Here is an 18805-nt window from a genome sequence, read left to right as displayed (position 1 = left end):
CTTATTGCAGCTGCTGCCATGTTTGCTGCCGACTCTTTGGATACACCTCTTTGGCCATTGGGCAGCCACTGATTATCTAAATTCTGCATGTACACAAAAGTAACACTGGCCCCGGCACCTTGGTCTATTTTATGCTGTGCCAAGAACAGAGCTGGGCTCTGCATAGCACACAAACCATGCCGCATAATCCAAAAAAGAGTCACCAACAGTGAGGGAAAAATTTTGATTGGCAGAATAGGCTTTGCACGTCTCTTCTGCCAGAAACTTTTACTTCCTGGAATGTTTTCTTCTATTTTAAACGTACATGTCACCCAAATCAGATGTTCTGATCTGAATACTTTTTATAATCATCGGGAAGGATTGAAGTAATCAGACCCACATTACAGCCATGTATCAGTTTTTTTAAAAGGAAAGGTGAAATCCTAAATTCATCTTTCTTTATTTTTAAATGCATTCCCTCGCCAGTGAACCATTCACGATCCTGCACAACTAAACTTGTATCATATAAATCATTACATCATGTGTAGACTGATAGGAAATTAGCTTAAGGTATTATTATAGAAAGTAGGCAGCTGCATCTAATGATTTTTCAAGTAATCTGAACCATCTGCCTCCATGGACGAAACAGTTCACCCGCTAATCCAGATTATGGCTGACAAACCATTTTTGGCATATAGTTCCCAGTAACAGTGTGCCCTTGACAAGCTCAAACTGCTGCAGACTTTTTCTCCTGCCTGACTTCCCAGCCCGGATCCTGCTCTCCACTGATTCGTTCTGCACTTTGTATGTTTGGATAGCCAGCAACATGGCCTTCCTGCTGAAGGGAATGGTTAGCAGTCAACTGAAAAGTTTTGGACTTGGGGACACTGGGGAAGAGAAGAAGGAAGGGGGTGATGCTTCGGACCCCGCGGCAGCAGCTGGTATGACCCGTGAGGAGTATGAGGAGTACCAGAGGCAGCTAGTAGAGGAGAAGTGAGTATACAACTTTTCTTGTTTGTTGTCAGAACCACTCCAAGACACAAGTGGGCCTTGGCCAAAGAGCACATGCCATTGTCAAAACCAGTAGATGTTCCCAACTTCCAGGTACAGCCCATATTTTTCAAAATTCATCCCTGAAAATGTTTTTGATTTGCAAAATTGACACTATTGTAAAAACTGTCCTTGTTTCCTGGATGTTACTAATTCTTTTTTTGAATTAGAAGAACATCCACGATGCAATAAAAGGACTTTCCATTAAAAATAGTAACATGAAGTAACTGGATTAATGGGTGACTCCAAATAAAGACTCCTCATCCATGACAGTGCTGTCCATGACATTTCTCCACATTGCAGCTAACCGGCAATTATTATCAGCCATGATATAGCATTATAATGCTGCAACATGTATAGTAACAGATTAATACACATATAGTTCAATGTTACCATTATTAGGTTCCTTTCACTGATGTAGATGATTAAAACTGCAAGCTTCCAGCCAGCTCATGCCCAATACCCCAATCCAAGGAGAGATGAGATTTAGGAGCTTGCAATTAAAATCTACTCAATTGTTACAAGAAAGCAAAATTGTTCCTAAGTGCATATCCAGCCTTAATTAAACAAAATACTAAAACATAATCAGATTACTTTTTGGCTTTCTGCATCCTTCTAGTGGGATTTCCCTTCCCGACACAGGAGTAAATGAATGTAATTCTTCCAAATTAAACCTTATTGCCATCCCAAAGAGTTGTTCCTTCTGCGGGTGTTACCACTGTTGGATTTTCCTTAATCTTTTGCTCTGAATACAACATATTTTGTCTCACAATGGTCACCAACTTTTTAAAAAACTGAAAAAAATGCCTTTCTATACACTTTAAAATAGTTATTTGATTATTTTAACTAATATAGGCAGTGCCTATTATGAAATGTCAGTGTTCTTCACCTAAAAGTGTACCTGTAGTGAAAGTGACATTCTTGAGCTGGCTCATTGTTTTATGCCCCAGGAGCTCAAAAGCCCAGGATTTAGCTGAATCCAGGATTTAAGCTTGCAATGCAAATACTAACTTCATCTAGGGAGTTGGTGCTTTGACTGGCCTCCTGCGGCTTCTTTAGCTTTCTTTTTGGCCCATCATTGTGAGAAATGTGAGATAGTAAGCCAAAGTAATACTGAACTGTGATCCTTTAAACAAAAGATAGATTAGTCAGGCTACTGTGAATACAGGTTATTATTAAATGTACACATATCAAGTACTTTAAATGGACACCAATGGGAAAACCTCAGGAACATTAATGCATGTTATGGTCTTGTGGTGTTATAGCAGGTATAGGTAAACTAAGGCCAATTGGGCTTTTTAGTCTGGCCCCTTTGTACATGTAATATATATCAGTTCATACAACATATACTCTCCATCCGATACTGGTTCAGCCCTTCTGTCAAGTTTTAAAACTCATTGTGACCCCTGAGCCAAAAAGTTTGCCCACCCATGTGCTATAATTTTATGGCTTGGTTCAAAAATATAAATAAGCCAGTGTTGCTTTGGTCATCGTTTTCCAAAACTGTTTTTTAAATGTCAACTAGGTTGGCTTATGTCTCAGATTTGTACTTTTCTGTTAAGATTTGCACAGGGTGTCTAAACACCATTGTACTCAGTAATCAGCACTCGGTTATCAACCTGTTTGGCAATGCCCCCTCTGTTACCTCTGCAATACAAGTCTGTGTGAGGACACAGGGGTGTGCAGGGGTGTGGCTGTTACACAACAATGCCAGCTCAGGGCACTGCAGGGGGAGGGCAGGAAGCAGTCAGATGGGGTAAGAAGGATATTAAAAGGATAAAAACTCCATTGGGCATTAAACTCAACCTCTCACAAAGTTGGCAATCCAAATCAAGTGTTATTTAGGTATATTTTATCTGCATAAATATGGAAATTATATCCTCTATCAATGCATATAGATATTCAATTAAAGAAGGTTCATGCACAAACAATAGCTAGTCATTCAAACAGTTTAATTCCTACAGTGTATTGTAACAATAATATCCCCGCACACATACCTATACTTATATATATATATATATATATATATATACACACACACACACACACACATCTATTTACATATTCATAAACTAAACAATTGTTGGGTGCAACACAAGCATGAAAAAAATAACTATACAGCAGACAGCAGGGCAGAAAACATTAAATAGCTGGCACTTTAGTCAATGGGTTTCTAAATATTACCTGGCAAAATGTTTTCTTTTATCCCTTTTATCAGAGGGAAGGAAGAGAGTCTCTCCAGCTATCTCCCCTGTTTGCAAATCGACAGCAGGGTCTGTGGATACCTCCTAATCATGATATTGATAATCAATCCGGGCAGAAACTCATTTTAAGTCATTAAAAACATGCCCACTATTAGGAATAAGCAAATAAGCAAATAGAATTTTGCCAGAAAAAGATGATCTAATCTTCTAGTTGTGTCTCTGAAGAAATTGTAATTTATCTGGTATAATAGTTTATTTTTTAGGCCATTTTGTTGCGGAGACACATGGAAATTCAAATGTTTATGTAGCCCTACCATACAGTATTGTTTACTCTGTTGCCTAAAATAGTGTGTGCACCTTTTTGGTCCATTAAGAATCCCATCCAAATGAATGGGCTGCCTTAATACAATGCATGTTTACATATCAAAAAGATGTAAACGGACCCTTATATGTGTATGTGATTGTTATTAAATTTTAATTCTTTTTCAATTGGTTGTATTTTGTCACACAAATAGGTCCATAAAAACTGGGGCTTCTGTAACTCTTGGGGGAATTTAAAGCCCACTGCATTCTAAAACCCCAAAAAAGCACAAATAATTTTACCTTTTCATAGTCAAAATAGCATAATTTCACTGAGTCTTTAATTTCAGATAAATGGACACTCTCAATTTCACACATCCATACTACAGATAAGCAAAAGTGTTAGGTTTGGTTCATGAAGGGTTCAATAAATGTTCCTTGAAGTTTGCTGAACTCAATCATGGTTGAGGTCTATGGTAGATGAGTCTTGCGGTTAGATTTTGTCCAGTTTTAGGGCTATTAGGCAAACCACTTAAAAAAACAATGGACTACTGATACTATTGGTGGTCTTTCAGTGGTTTGCTTATTAGCCCTAAAAATGGGAAGACCTAACAAAGTTTTCCTCCCCATAGACTTCATTGGAGGTTGTTGGTGAACGTTAAAGCTACGTACACACGTCAGATTTTTATCGGGCGAAAATCTGCCGTGTGTACAGTCGGTGTCGCCCATCGTCCGGACGACCGACCTGCCAGATCCACGGACGATGGACGACAGCCGATCCTAATGAAAGGGAAGGGGAGAGCGCGCAGCAGGGTGCCGTTCCGTCGCTCTCCCCCTCCCCTCTCCATAGAGCATGAACGGTGCTGTATGTACAGCACCGTTCATGCATCGTGCACTCCCTTGTCGTTGGAAAGGATCGTGAAAGATCCTTTCCAACGACAAAAATTGCAAGTGTGTACGCAGCTTAAGCTTGTGAACTTCAGATAAGTTCAGCCACCACTAATTTTAACCTTCCTGACTACGGTGAAAGGGCAGGCAGGGCAATGTAAATGTCTGACTTGAAACCACCATAGGATCAAACTTGAATCCCATTCTCAATCCTCACAATTTACCCGTGAGAGCTTTTATAAAGGTGTAAGCTATAGCAACACAGAGAACTTCATGAAAATTGATTGATTGGTTAGATGAGTGCAGCATGTTACCAGGAAATATTGGAGGAAACCTTCCATTCATCAGTATGTAATCTACGCATGGGATACACTGGGATCTTCCAACATGACAATGTTCCAAAACACAAGGCCAAATGACTCTTCAGTAGCTACGGCATAAAAAAGTGTAGGTGCTGGAATTATTGCAGTCTCCTGATCCAAATATCATCAAACCTGCTTTGGGGAGATCTGAAAGTTTGTGAAAGCCAAACCAAAAATGTAAATGTTCTGGAGGGTTTTTGCTGAGGGGATTGGACAGCTTTACTGAGAAATTCACAGGCCTCAAGAGTCACAACTAATATGCAAGATTACATGGTTACATTGATACTATAGTAGACAATACACACTATTAGGAACTAATGGTAGGCAAACTTTTGAATAGGGACTACCTCATTGTTTTCATTGTTGCTAGATTTTGAATAATGATTGTGTTTTTATGCCTTATAGTTAAATTTGGATCTCATTAAAAGAAAAGAAAATGTTTATTGATATTAAATATTTTTTTGTTTTAGAGTATATCTTACAAATTATACCAGGGTATGAAAATTTATTTCTAGTCTGCAGCCATTGACTTGGTATTGGTTCACTTGGATCATGGAACTGATTTAAAGCGTAATTTTGTGAAAATAAATCACTTACCTTTACCAATAACGAGCCCTCGATTCGCCAGTGAGTCCTGCACTGGCTTGGCTTACCTCTTCCTTTCAGGGCTCATCATAGCTTTCAGTGCCACTGTCTTCTTTTTTTTTGGGTTCTTGCCATGTCAGCAGATCTCTCACTACAAATGCATGTTGTAAAAAAAAGTGCACACACATAAGATCGATTTCTTTCCTTCTAAATTATAAGGAAGCCAAAATGACCAAGTGCCCAATCTCGGGCATGCGCAGAATGAGCAGCTCACTGCCTCCTGTGACATGTGACACAATCATACCAGGAGGCTACCTGGAGGTTACCCCTTTAGTCTTACCGACCTTTTCTGGGTACCTTGTTTTTTAATCACACTGACACTATGAACAGTTGTGCATTTGGCACCAGTGTGGGAAAGGGCTTTAATGAAGTGGAATAGTGAGACTAGAGGGATTTGTAGCAGGTGAAAGTAAAGGAAAACCTAAAGAAAGAATACTACTCCATCCAGAATATGTATAAACCAGTATAGATATTGAGCAGTTCCTTTAGTTACCACATCTAGAATTACTTTTTTTAATAATTTTATTGAACGATTTGTACTCGAACAAAAAAAATACATACACTCTTGAACTATTTTAAAGTTAATGTTATACTGGCAGTAGGATTATTTTGAACTTTTAGGATTGCAAACTGAATTTGTTGGTGAGATATCCTGTTTTCTGGGTGTTCATCATTCATAGACTTGGTGGAAGTAGTTTCTGCTGAAACAAATGTATCTATTTTATCACATTACTTTTATCACTTTAAAGGACCACATAAGCATCCATATATGATATTAGTCATGTTCATTGATGAGAATCATTCTTGAATTTGATTGGCAGGATGGAAAGAGATGCCCAGTTTATCCAGAAGAAAGCAGAAAGAGCCACACTGCGCGTACACTTAAGAGAGAAGTATAGATTGCCACAGGTAAGAAATATATAGATTGGCCGTACAGCATTGTGCTTTGCATCATTGTAAAATTAGCCATTCTGGTTTAAAAGCTTCTTTGGGCTCCAGGTATATATATATATATATATATATATATAAGACTCAGTCACTCGGGAAAGTAGACACACTGCTGCAGGCATAAAGGTCAGGCAGCATTCCAAACCATTCTATTAAAAACCTAACCTTTAACCTAAATAAACCTTAAAGTCCAACTCCAGCCAATGTGATTTTTGTGAGGTTTGCTAAAGAACTGGAAGTTGCATACATGGAAGTTGGGGGAAACACTTAAAAGAATACAGATAGTGACAGATAGCCCCTTGACAGGGGCTCCAACTCAAATGTGTGGGCTTTAAACTGTAAGAGACTTTCCCACCACCCCTCACCACCCATTTAGGCTTAAGTGTCAGCATTCATGTAAAGCCAATCCCTTCCTAATGGGGGAACATGTATTGTCCTCCTACGATGGGGTGCCAGTTACTAGGCCTTACACAATATATTTATTATGACAGCCCTCAACAACAGGGTGCCTTGATGCCACTTACGATGAACGAGGATGCAATGGTGAGTATGGAGAGATAAGTATACAATGATGGATGGGTTGGCTTATACAGATTCTGTCAATTTTTTTAAATTTCAACCAGCCAAACCTGCTTTTTCCAAGATCATTGCCTTCACGTACAAGCATTTTATGCTTGAATAGGTAAGATAAATACCTACTAGGCCAAGGTGATTCAACAAAGTTTGGAGTGAGATTAAAAACTGTGCCCTAAAAATGTGGCACACAAATGTATACCCTCCAGAAAGTGTCAGAGCCAGCAATAATAACCCCAACACAATAGCCCCAGGTTACCAGAACAGCAATGGTCTTCTTCTCTTACTTTCTTGGTAAAAGCACTTCAAAGTCTTCTCAGTGGTCACATACTTGTGAATCAAGGCCCACTCTTCAAGCATTGCCACTCTATTGGGATTGGGTTGGGGCACAAATTTCAGCCCTTGAGCATGGTCTACAACAAAACATTACGGACGAGGGCCAAGGACCTTTAAAGTCATAGGGCCAAAGGAAAATGTCTGATTAGTCTTGCCCTTGAGATGCCCTGTACATTTCAAAAACACCAGGAAAATGAATGTCTTTTTTTCAGTATTGTATTATATTGTGTTTTTTGTCCAAATGATGCAGTTATGGCCTAAATGGGTGTGCCTTCCATCAACATATGAACAAGTTAAATTAAAATATTGCTTTTTTCAGTAAAACAAGAACTGAACAATGTCAGAACTCCATGATTGTTAAGCAATATACTGCATGGCAGCCGTGACTGTAAGACAATCATTGTCTGCAAAACATTTCTGGTGAAAACCAGAAATATTTAGGCCTGTCCTTATGTCAATAATGTAAAAAAAAATCTCTTGTTATTGAATGTGTATCTACTCCATTAGGAAGCTTGCACTAAAGCAGTGCCTTGGAACTGGGCTTGCTGAAATTACAGCTGAAAAGACGTTTGTATTCTTTATTGCGCGCAGTGCAAAGAGTGCAGTACTTCCTGTACATCACATCCTGAAGTTATATCACAACGATTACTATAAACATAAACAATGCAAATAAAAACAGGCCTTCCACAAATTAAAGAAGTGAAGGCCATAGAAACATAGCTATATATGATGACAAGTATTGACTCTCCTTCAAGGCATTGAGAAAAATGTGAATTTATCATCACGTATCAAGTATCGTTTCTCAACATAGAATGTATAGCATTGTAAAACTGAATAGGCCTTTTGGACAGAATGTTGAACAATCTTTGGGAGAACATATTTCACAATAGATTGGGTCTGGTTTATGGGTGACCTCCACAAAATTACAGTAGACCCACCATTGATTTCACCATCCCTTCTGGCTGCTCCAAACAATGCAAAAGAACTATTTTTTGTTTCCACAGAGTGAAAAGGATGAAAACCAAATTCAGATGGCTGGAGACGATGTGGAACTCCCTGAGGATCTGCAGAAGATGATGGCTGAAGATCAAGTTGAAGAAGAAGACAAGAACTCCTTCTTGGGTCACATCCAAAACATCCAGAATATGGACATGGATGCGTTAAAAGAGAAAGCCACAACCACATTTACTGAGATTAAACAAGCGGCAGAAGAAAAGTGTTTGCTGATGTAGACTGGAAAAAGTCTGGAGTGAAATTTGTTCTGTTTGTTCTACAAGAGCCATTGAATAGGAAAGCTTGTCATCGATATAATTGTGACCACTCTCTGGTCTGAACTAAATGACTTTGACTTGATGCTAATTTTTTAGCATGAAGATAAGAAGTCAATGCTGGTTGGAACTCATGGGAAAGAAACTCTTCAAATGATTATATTATTTTGCTTTTGAAGATCATATAAAGTCTTGTTTATGTTAAGGTTGTTAAAATGCTAATATAGTACTATTTAATTTTATGGTATAGTTTTTCTATTAATGGAATTTATACTGGGGCTGCCAGGGTCTACATTCAAGCAGAATGATCAGGGCTTTTTTTGAGGTATTTAGGGTTAGCCAAAGATAGGCAATATATCTCCAAAAACAATGGCCAGGACGACAGAACTTCTTTTGATCATCTCACTGAAAAACGAGAAGGTTTGGCCTGAGATTATAAAACATTCGCAGCAATATAGAGAAGGTGGGACCCAGTCAATTTGTCGCTATTTTAAATAGAAAGAACAAAAGAGGATCTTATTGGCCAGAGGTGATGGACGTCTCAGAAGAGGTAATATCTGTCCACTGCTCATGTACCCCTGGATTATAATTCAATAAAAGGTCACTGCAGTGTGTCTGCTTGTAATAATTCATTTAATACTGAGTTCCTGTGTTAATAAATATACCACAATGCACAATACCCAAGCAGGAAGGCTCAGGAAGCTAAAGTTCTACAACTTCTGTGCTGCATATTACATCTACAATAGTAAGCAGAATCTTTATGTCACAAAATGGATTCCATTTACATAAAACTTACAGCAACTAATGATAAATAAATATCACTCTTCATTGTTTCTGCATATCTTCTAAATGTTGACCAGTGGTTTGTGGGGGAAAATAGCATGTAAGTTGTTTTTTTTCCAAGTATAATGGTAAATGCAAAATTTAAAGCCCCTTTCAGACTTGAGGTAAACTGCAGGCTTGTACCACATGCTCAACCATATTCCCAACTGCTCCCATTCAACTGTATGAGAGAGGTTGGGAACCATTTTGCTCAAGAATTTGTACCCTTTGTGTCTGTGTTGCAGTTGCATTATCGTTCCTGGAAGTGACTGTTGGTTTTGGCCTTGCAATTTCTTTTCTTCCGTTAGAGGAACAATTACACCACCACCGCAAAGCAACAGCAATGTATGCAAATGTGCTGACCTGCACTGAGGATTTCTGCTACTGCAGGCATAACCGCAGTTTGTGACTGACTAACCATGGAGTTTTCTTCTACAGGGGCCAAACAGTTTTTAGTAGTAAGACATTCCCACCCAACTACTATGACCAATACAAATCCTCATGGTGGTGTCATGCTTCCCTGCTAATATTGCTGTGATTTTAAAGTGTGACAAAATTAACACTCTCCTCATTGTCTTCTGAGAGGAGCCAAAATGCAGTCTGCTGGGGGTGATCTAATCAATGGGGTCTCAGGGAGACATAAGGAGTTGGAAGATGATGATATATAATGCAGACTAAAATCTGGTTTGTTGTTTTGAGCCCATTCAAATAGCCTAAAATAGTTCTTAAGACAGATTTTGATGGAACTTTCACAGGAATTTAGGACAAATTTATCTGTAAACCATAGGTCTAGGGCGATCAAAGAGTGCGTCTACTGCTTGTTATGTATATAAAAAAACTTTTGGTGTCCATAGTCTGTACATAGGTTTATTTTTTTTCTCTCCTAGGCCAGCTAGCTTGAGCTGGAGAGGTAAATATTGGGGGGACAGTCATGATAACAGTGGAGGGTCACTGTAACACACCAAGAGTGCAACAATTTTCCAGGTTTCAGTTTAGTTGCTAGCCAAAAACTGTAATATAATCAAAACCTGATTAATTAAAAAAAGATAAGATGGTTGTTATCTCAGCCGAATGCTTGTGCAAATCTTTTATCGGTTGTCACTGTACCCCTTTTATTGGTGCTTGCTACTCCACTTTTATTGCTGGTTTAAGCAGGTGAAAACTATCTTAGTTGTGCAATGGACACAGCAATAAAAATGGAAGCTTCACACTTCACAGACCAGTTATTCCTTACATGCCCCAGGGAGGGACAATCTGTAACACACCAAGAGTGCAACAATTCCCCAGGTCTCAGTTTAGTTGCTAGCAAAAAACTGAATTATTATCAAAACCTGAAAATTTGTACTGCATGTGTTTGTAATTATAGACATAATAATACAATTACAATGAATGACATAGAAATTGATTTAAAGTTTACTTTTAACTAAAACCTGTTAAGTCACTCCTCCTAGCCACATTTGTAGATGTAAATACCTGAGAAAACTGCTGCCAGAAGGTAAGTAAGCACTTAAGTGAGGGTTGTAGTTAGATTAAGTTAGGTGTCTAGGGGGTTGGACACTTTCTAAATAATACTCATTAGCCCCCAACATCCTCCTAACCTAAAACCTTCCCTAGGTGCTTACTGACCTCTCTTGAAGGGAACAAGATCCCACAAAACTGACATTTCACTGACTGGTAGATGCTGCATTATTACCTTCCTAATATTCCTAATATTGTCTCTGTGATCTATGTATTACCTCTGTGCTGACTTCCTATGCCTGCAGCACGTTTGTTCCCAGTATGAGGAGACTTCCATTGTTTCTGCTGGATTTTTTAAATGTATCTTATATCATGGAGTATGAAACAAGAGGAACTGGAACACACAAACTTAGAGGGAGACATGGGCTGACTATGTTTACCAGGCTTTACTGAAAATAATGCCTTTGGTTTGAATGACTTTTCAAAGTATATTCAAGCTAAAACTTTTTGTTTATTTCTGTTTAGAAAAGAGTGAAAAATCTTCAGCCAGGTTTAAATATTCTATTGTTGTTTGTGTCTGATTATGGAGATTCCTCATCAGTTCCTATCTCATAGCCCTCACAAGATTAAAGAAATCTCTAATATAAGGTTTCCACATATATGCTGTTTCAGTGACAACTCAAAATATGTTTCACTTACATGGTGAATGCCTGAAGAGACGAGGGTAGTATCTCTTGCCAATGTGGCCTTGGTGGTCCTAATGGAGAAGTTTGGAAAAGCTGGGCACCAGAATGGCAAATGTACCAGTAGACGAGGTACAGGAACATAGGCAGGTCGGGTCACAGAGAAGGTCCAGGAACAAACCATGCTCATTAATTCAAGGTAAATGAATGGTAATCCAAATGCAAGGTGAGAGTACAACCCGGGTCACCACAACTAATCCAGAACACAAGTCAGGTCAGGTGCATACAGGGCTGAAAACCAGCCAGCAAACATAAGGAATGATACTGAGATTAGGTAAGCCGACATGCGTGCCCACACCTACGCCTCTTTGAGCAGGGACTTGAAGAAGTATGAGCACGTGCCTGAATAGGTCCCTATTTATTGTACAGCGCTGTGTAATATGTTGGCGCTATATAAATCCTGTTCATTAATAATAATAATAATAATAATAATAATAATAAGTCTATTTGCTCTTTCCCTACATTTTGGACTTTCCCACGTCTTAAATCCCAGTGACTCTGGTCATCAGGATGAATAAAGAGCGTAGCAAGGGGACAGGCTGCACTAAAAAGTTATCCTAAGTCTAACCAAAAACAAAAGTTGTGACTTTGGATATACTTTGTTTAATTTTTAAGGATAATATAAGTGAATTGAAGGGAATTTGCTTATATGCATGTTTGTTCAGAGCAGGGCTGCCATCTAGGGTGGAAAAATGGTAGTTTGATACCGGGTTCAAATCATGAGAGCTTTGGATTGGAGCCCAGCTACTACCCGTTAAGTTTTCCTTTTTAGTTGGAACTGCACATTCACCAAAAACTATGCATTTGGAGGTTTAGCTAGCACCCAATTGGGAAAATGTGAGTTGGATTCTAGGCCCCAATCAAAAGAACTTTATCGGAGCCTGGTTGCTAACCTCTGCTGCAAGTGTTGGGTCTGGGCTTACCAGCAAGACAACCGAATCCCTATTTTGGGTGGTCTAGGCTAGCCAGAAAGAGAGCCAGGTGCAAGTGGAGGGTGACTCCGGAGATGTGACACCATACTCCCTGTGGTCAGGGGACAAGAACTCCTCATCAGCTACAAACGTTCCCTGCAGCTTCAATACCACCTTTTGGTATGCTTGGAAAGCCCTTTAAAAACATCTAAAATGTCATTCTGAGCCTGGGCTGCCTTCAGTAATTTATATTCCCAATACTACGTGAACTGGGGCCCCCTTGCCTACATCTAAAAGTTCCAGTATTGCTAAAGCCAAGTCCAGGGTCTGCGCTAACCTGCAGAGGAGACAGATGCAAGGGTTGGGTCAGGAAGACCAGGAAGAAAAGGGATGGGTCTGGGCTAGCCAGAAAGAGAGCCAAGTGCTAGTGGAGAGTCTAGTTAGCCAGAAAGAGAGCCAGGTACAAGTAAAGCTTGATTTGTAAACCATTTGTACCTGGCCACCTTTCTAGGTAGCCCAGACCCTTCACTTGTATCTGGTTCCCTTTCCTGTTATCCCATACCCACTACTTGCACCTGGAATCCTTGCAGGTTAGCCCAGACTCTTGACTTTAGCAATGCTGGAACTTTTAGACATAGGCGAGGGGCCCAGTTTATCTAGTATGGGGCCCAGAAATTCCTGAAGGCACCCCTGGCTCAGAATGACATTTTAGATATTTTTAAAGGACTTTCCAAGCATACCAGAAGGTGGTATTGAATCTGCAGGGACTGTTTGTAGCTGATGCAGAGTTCTTGTCCCCTGACCGCAGGCAGTACGTTGTCACATCACATTTGTATACGTCGGTTAATCACACAGCGCTCAGCAGACCTGCTCTACAGGTGTTGCCTAGTAACAATTCTGTGGAGGTAGAACTGGCTTGTTTAATAGGTGTCTGGGGGATTAGCTCCCAGTGATTAACAACTAAACCCCATTAATCCCTTTCAAATTAAGTGATGCGTCTAATGACTAAAACTACATACAGTATTTGCATGTAACAATTGTAATTCATTCACCCTAATGACTGACCATTGACATGTCCCAAAGTAGGGTTAAGAATGAGGAAATTTGCAATTAATCTTTACAATGCCTCAACGCTAAGCGGCTCTAGGCAGGGCACAATGGCATGGTGGCCTATAAAGGGCCATGTGTCTAGAACGTATTCTATGGTTCTTTTTCAAAACTCAACATTTCATGTAACATTACTTTATAGTAATGATGGAAATGAAGTCATGTCTATTTACTATATCCATCTGTTTCTCCATCTAATTGTCCATCTATCTGTCCTTCCAGACATATATTTCTCTGTCTTACTTTGTTTTCAATCTATACCAGCATCTATTAAAGAGTGTTAATGATTATAACTTTTTTATGCATTTATATTAATGAATACATGTTTATTTATGATATATTTATATAAATAATAAAAACGTTTAGGTATAAATTATTTATCTATCTTCACAGCTATCTGTCATCTATTCATCTATATCTCTGTTCTTCATATATACATATATCTCTCTGTCTTACTATCTATCCAACACCAGCATCAATCTTTATGAAAAAAATTAATGATGGAATTCATTTCTATCTATCTATCTATCTATCTATCTATCTATCTATCTATCTATCTATCTATCTATCTATCTATCTATCTTTCTTTCTTTTCTGGCTATCCATCTATTCATCCACCTATCTGTCCTTCTATTCATATTGTATATTTTTCTGTCTATCCAATCCAATCTATGTCCAAATGATTCCAGTATATCAATATGTAAAAAGTGTTAATAAAAATGAAAATCTATATCTATCTATCTATCTATCTATCTATCTATCTATCTATCTATCTATCTATCTATCTATCTATCCATCTCTCTCTCTCTATTATTTGAATGTCTGACAGATTCTGTGATTCTAAGGGGATTTTAGCAAATTGCAAACTTAAATTCATCTTACTTTGCATGGATATAAAGTAGATTTGTTCAATCTGATGGGAATCCTGAATGATTCCTAGCAGTATGTACTCTGGAAATATATTCACAAATTGCAGTACTGCTTCCTAATAAATAAAAACTAGTGCAAGATAATTCTTCAAATAAAACATTTTTATCCATGCTGTGTCCTCAGTGCATCTAAACTACTATGAATTTATAAACCAAACCTTTTGTTAGTCAATCGTTGGGCTGAAAAGAGCAAAAGAAAATCACATGTTTACTTCCCTTCTATACAGTTGAATGCATTAAAATACAAAATACAGACATATTTGTGATCCTTGTAAAAAGGAAAACACACATTTTTTTCCACCCAGCGAACTTAAATGTATGGAAGTTTACACAGACAATGAGAAAGCTATTTTTTTTTTGTTGGTAATGTTGACTTTAGAGAGGGACATTTATTATGGCATTTAATAAAATATTTTGTATTTGCTGTCACTGCGTTGTTTAATGATAAACTTCTATTTAAATCCATTAATGCAGGAAAAATTGTAAGAAAAAGATACAAAAAGCAAAGGTTAAGTGTCTGTGACCTTGTTGGTATTGGGAAATACAGAAATTCAAAAAGCAGAATTCTGTAAATAAAAATATCACCTGTGTTTTCTGTGTTGTGACCCTGAAACTCGGTAAATCCAGTGTATTTACTTGTGTCAAAAATTCACAAAACATTAATGATTGAAATTCTTCAGTCTATTAGATGGCACAGATCTTGAATACATCCACTGAAGAATAAAGCAAATAATCAAAAAAAGTAAGTTCAAGGTCAGTCAGTTATTTTTCTTACAGATGTAGGAAAGTTGAGCATTGGTATGGTTTGGGTGTTACTGCCCTAGCTTGCGTGTTTCAGCATCTCTTGTTACGTTCTGCTCCACAAAGTAAATTTAAATCAACAGAGGTAGTGAGTGGGCCATGGAAGATTTGGGAACCTAAGCACGGACTTCTGAACAATATCCCTAGGATTTTTAAGAAACCATCAAGTAGTTTAACTCTACAGCATATGCCAAAAATGGAAATGCCAGTTTGTCGTTATTGGACCCTTTAAAATAAAGGGGACCTCCAGGATAACAATAGTCACACCCAAGTGTTTTGTTCAGTGACCGCTCGTTGACTCCCATGAGCAGGGATGGTTTCAGGGCACAAAACAGTTTTTCAGTTTCAATCATTATGGCTGTGAAAGTAGCACAGAGATGGGAAATTAAAACCCATTGAGATGGACAGAAGCCCCATCTTAATACTTAATATAAACTGCATATATGTGTACATTTCAACAATTTTCAGCCAGTTTCCAGTCCTGTTCTTGTCATGGTTAGGACTGGATTTATACTTTCTTCTCCCCTAGGCCAACTACATTGTACAACCCCAAGCACACACACAGTGGATTGAACTGGGGGAGCATGGGGGTAATTGGGAGAGGCCAGGATGCTATAGGGCTGAGGTTCACTGAAAGGCACTTGTGTGACCAGAGGGCCACCCAAAGCATCTATGAGAACTAATGGGCTCTCATGGGAACTTGGGGATGCTGGAGGGCACTACAGGGGGTTGGGGACTATGGAGCACTAGGCCTGGGGTGTATTCAAGGGGAATGAGAGAAATGCTTGGAGCTGGGGGTTACTAGGACAGTCTAGGGAGCTGGAGGTGGGCTGGGATTCCATCTTGGAAGCTTTGGTGGAACTGAGGATAGACAGTGGGATCCAGCAGACATGCAGCTAGGCTTGGGAGCATTTGAGGGTGCTAAAGCACAATGCAGGAGGCTGTGAGTACTACAGACAGGGGAGGTGCACTGCAGATGCAGGAAGTGAAAAGATTTTTTGGGGTTCTAGGTCTGAAGTTGGCTAGGGCCATTGAAGGTGGTTGAGGGGCACTGCAGGGGCTGTGAAGGGCATTTGGCTGCTGGAGCCTGGTGCTGCCCCTAGTGGCTATGGTGCCATACATGAACACATTTATTGAAGCATAATGTCTTAGAATGAATTGTGTGAGAAAGGGAAATTAAAAAGAATATCTCAGATAACAGAAAGTAAATGGAAGAGTTAGGAGGAGGAGGGGGCGCAGATTAGAGGGGTGAGTCACATGGGGCGAGCTGAAGGTAACTGGGATTTGCATTCTTTCAGCTAATAGGATCTCTTCAGCTCAGGCTGTCATCCCATCAAGCTAAACGTCTCTGTTGCCCACTCTCAAGCAATCTGAATTCAATTAAGCTAATTGGAAAACAAGTAAAGAAGGATTGCATTAATATAGCTTTGCTTCATGAAACTCTAAAACCACTGACTCCAGGAATCGTATAATTCTGGTCTATCATGATGTTTTAATGCCAGCATAATAACTAATATATAAAACTATATATATATATATATATATATATATATATATATATATATATATATTACAGTAAGTCTAAATTGGGAACTTCATTCAAACCAACACAAATCCAGATACTATATTATACTATATACGTTTTAAAATGAAATGATGTCTGCACTATAATCTCAATATTTTCAGGAAGTATGTTCATCTGCTCCCATCTCTAAACATTTCTACCATTTGCCAGCAATGGTCCTTTGAGGTCTACAGAAATGCCCAAATTTACCACAATGTCCACCTAGTGGGTCCCCCACAACTGTCATGGGTTCCCCCTGCTAATCTGAGGTCATTAAAGGAAAAGCAGTAATGTGAGGTCAGCAGGAGGAACCAGTGGGAAATATGTGGGTCAACACTTCTGAAATAGTTTTCTTTTGCAGTGGATTTTAGGTGACCACATCTAGCTACTGGAGTCCTAACAAACTTACTGTCCAAAGAGCAATGCTGCTTCTCCATAGATCTAATAGGTGAGTGGGCATTGTCACTTTAGGACTGGAAATGTGTTACTAACAGGATCACCAGATGAAAATGAAAGAATTATTTGGTTTATCTTACTGACTTTGTCATGATCAGGGCTGGATTTATACTTTTTTTCTCCAATGGATGCCAATCAATCAAGCACTGCGGGTAGCTGGAGGACATCACAGAGGACTGAAAACTATTGGGGACTGTGGAGCTCTAGGCTAAGGTTGGCTGGGGGGACTGCTGGTGGCTGGGGAGCATTCAGGCAGGGTAGGGCTGGAGGTGGGTTAGGACTAGCAGTGACAAAATAATTAAAACTGTGTAGTAGGAGAGGGTGGGAATAAAGTTTGGTATTGCTCTTGAGGAGGTATACTTATAGCAGGCCAGCTGCTGTATGAAGATGATATAATAGACTGCACTTGGGTGGCAAGGAGGGGAGAGCAAGCCATCTTTAAAAGAGTAGTAGAAGTTGGAGAGTGGAGGTGATAGTTAGAGTGGATGTAAAGGTATTTAAATACAATGTTTAGGATTTTATCCATGTACGACTGGGTACTAGTGGTACTAGCCTGCTCTGCTCAGTGTAAAGGGTCTTTATCACAGAAGGGGGGATTGTAAGTGGGAAACAAAAAAAAAAAATTAGACCTGGATCATAGAGGACCTCCAAACACCCACTGTTGATGCTACTAACAATGTCAACATTTTTCTTTTTTATTAACCACCTGAGCGTTACACTGAGGTCTAGATTTCTGTACCAAAAGTGATCCACTGTTTTTCATGAAATTTTTTTTTTAAATTGTAGACCTGTAACTTACAGAAATATGTCCGAACAGGGGTTCTAGTAGATAATATGAATATAAAAAATGTATTTACTTTTATTTTTTTTTATTTTTTTGTATTGGATTGGATACCGGAGTTTGTATTCAATCCAATACAAAATGAGCGTTTGAATTTACCAGTTATGTACTTTGTATTAATTTTATATTATTTTGTATTGGACTGGATACGCAAGTTTGTATCCAATCAAATACAAAATATAAATTTGAATTTCCAAGTTATTTACTTTTATTTTATTTTTTTCAATGGCATTTCAATCCAATACAAAATGACAGTTTGAATTTACCAATTACAAACTTTGTATTTATTTGAATTATTTTGTATTGGATTGAATACAGGAGTTTGTATTGAATCCAATACAAAATGAATGAATGAGTTTCAATTTGAATTTCCCGCACACGCGCCGACGTCATTACGCACGCAGGGAGGAGCCTTCCGGTTTTTTTTCTCCGCCGGACGGCTTCTCCCTGCAGAGATCATCCGGCGCTGGACGAAGACGGACGTGGACGATCAGCGGGACCAGGTAAGATGCCGGCCGGTATCTTGTGTTCAGCCGGCCGGGATCTTGTGTTCAGCCGGCCGGGCGGCGGAACGCAAGATGCCGGGCAGCGGAACACAAGATACCGGCTGGCATCTTACC

At 39.0% G+C, this 18805-nt stretch overlaps 1 protein-coding gene across 1 annotated transcript; it reads left to right on the top strand.

Annotated features, from left to right (window-relative positions):
• The first annotated feature begins 578 nt into the window (after positions 1 to 578).
• Positions 579 to 9386, top strand: CPLX4 (complexin 4). The gene is made up of 3 exons (XM_072416547.1): positions 579 to 972; positions 6250 to 6337; positions 8290 to 9386. Exons 1-3 carry the CDS (start codon positions 806 to 808, stop codon positions 8515 to 8517), a joined length of 483 nt encoding a protein of 160 aa, XP_072272648.1. The 5' UTR covers positions 579 to 805; the 3' UTR covers positions 8518 to 9386.
• The last annotated feature ends 9419 nt before the right edge of the window (positions 9387 to 18805 follow it).

This window comes from Pyxicephalus adspersus, chromosome 6, assembly GCF_032062135.1.
Source record: "Pyxicephalus adspersus chromosome 6, UCB_Pads_2.0, whole genome shotgun sequence".
Classification (NCBI taxonomy): domain Eukaryota; kingdom Metazoa; phylum Chordata; class Amphibia; order Anura; family Pyxicephalidae; genus Pyxicephalus; species Pyxicephalus adspersus.
Note: the sequence above shows the minus strand (reverse complement) of the source record. Positions and strands in the feature narration are given on the sequence as shown.

Coding starts and splice junctions, on each gene's coding strand:
- CPLX4 (XM_072416547.1), top strand. CDS start 806: ATGGCCTTCCTGCTGAAGGGAATGGTTAGCAGTCAACTGAAAAGTTTT. Junction 973..6,249: donor AGGCAGCTAGTAGAGGAGAA/GTGAGTATACAA, acceptor TTTGATTGGCAG/GATGGAAAGAGATGCCCAGT. Junction 6,338..8,289: donor AGAAGTATAGATTGCCACAG/GTAAGAAATATA, acceptor TTGTTTCCACAG/AGTGAAAAGGATGAAAACCA.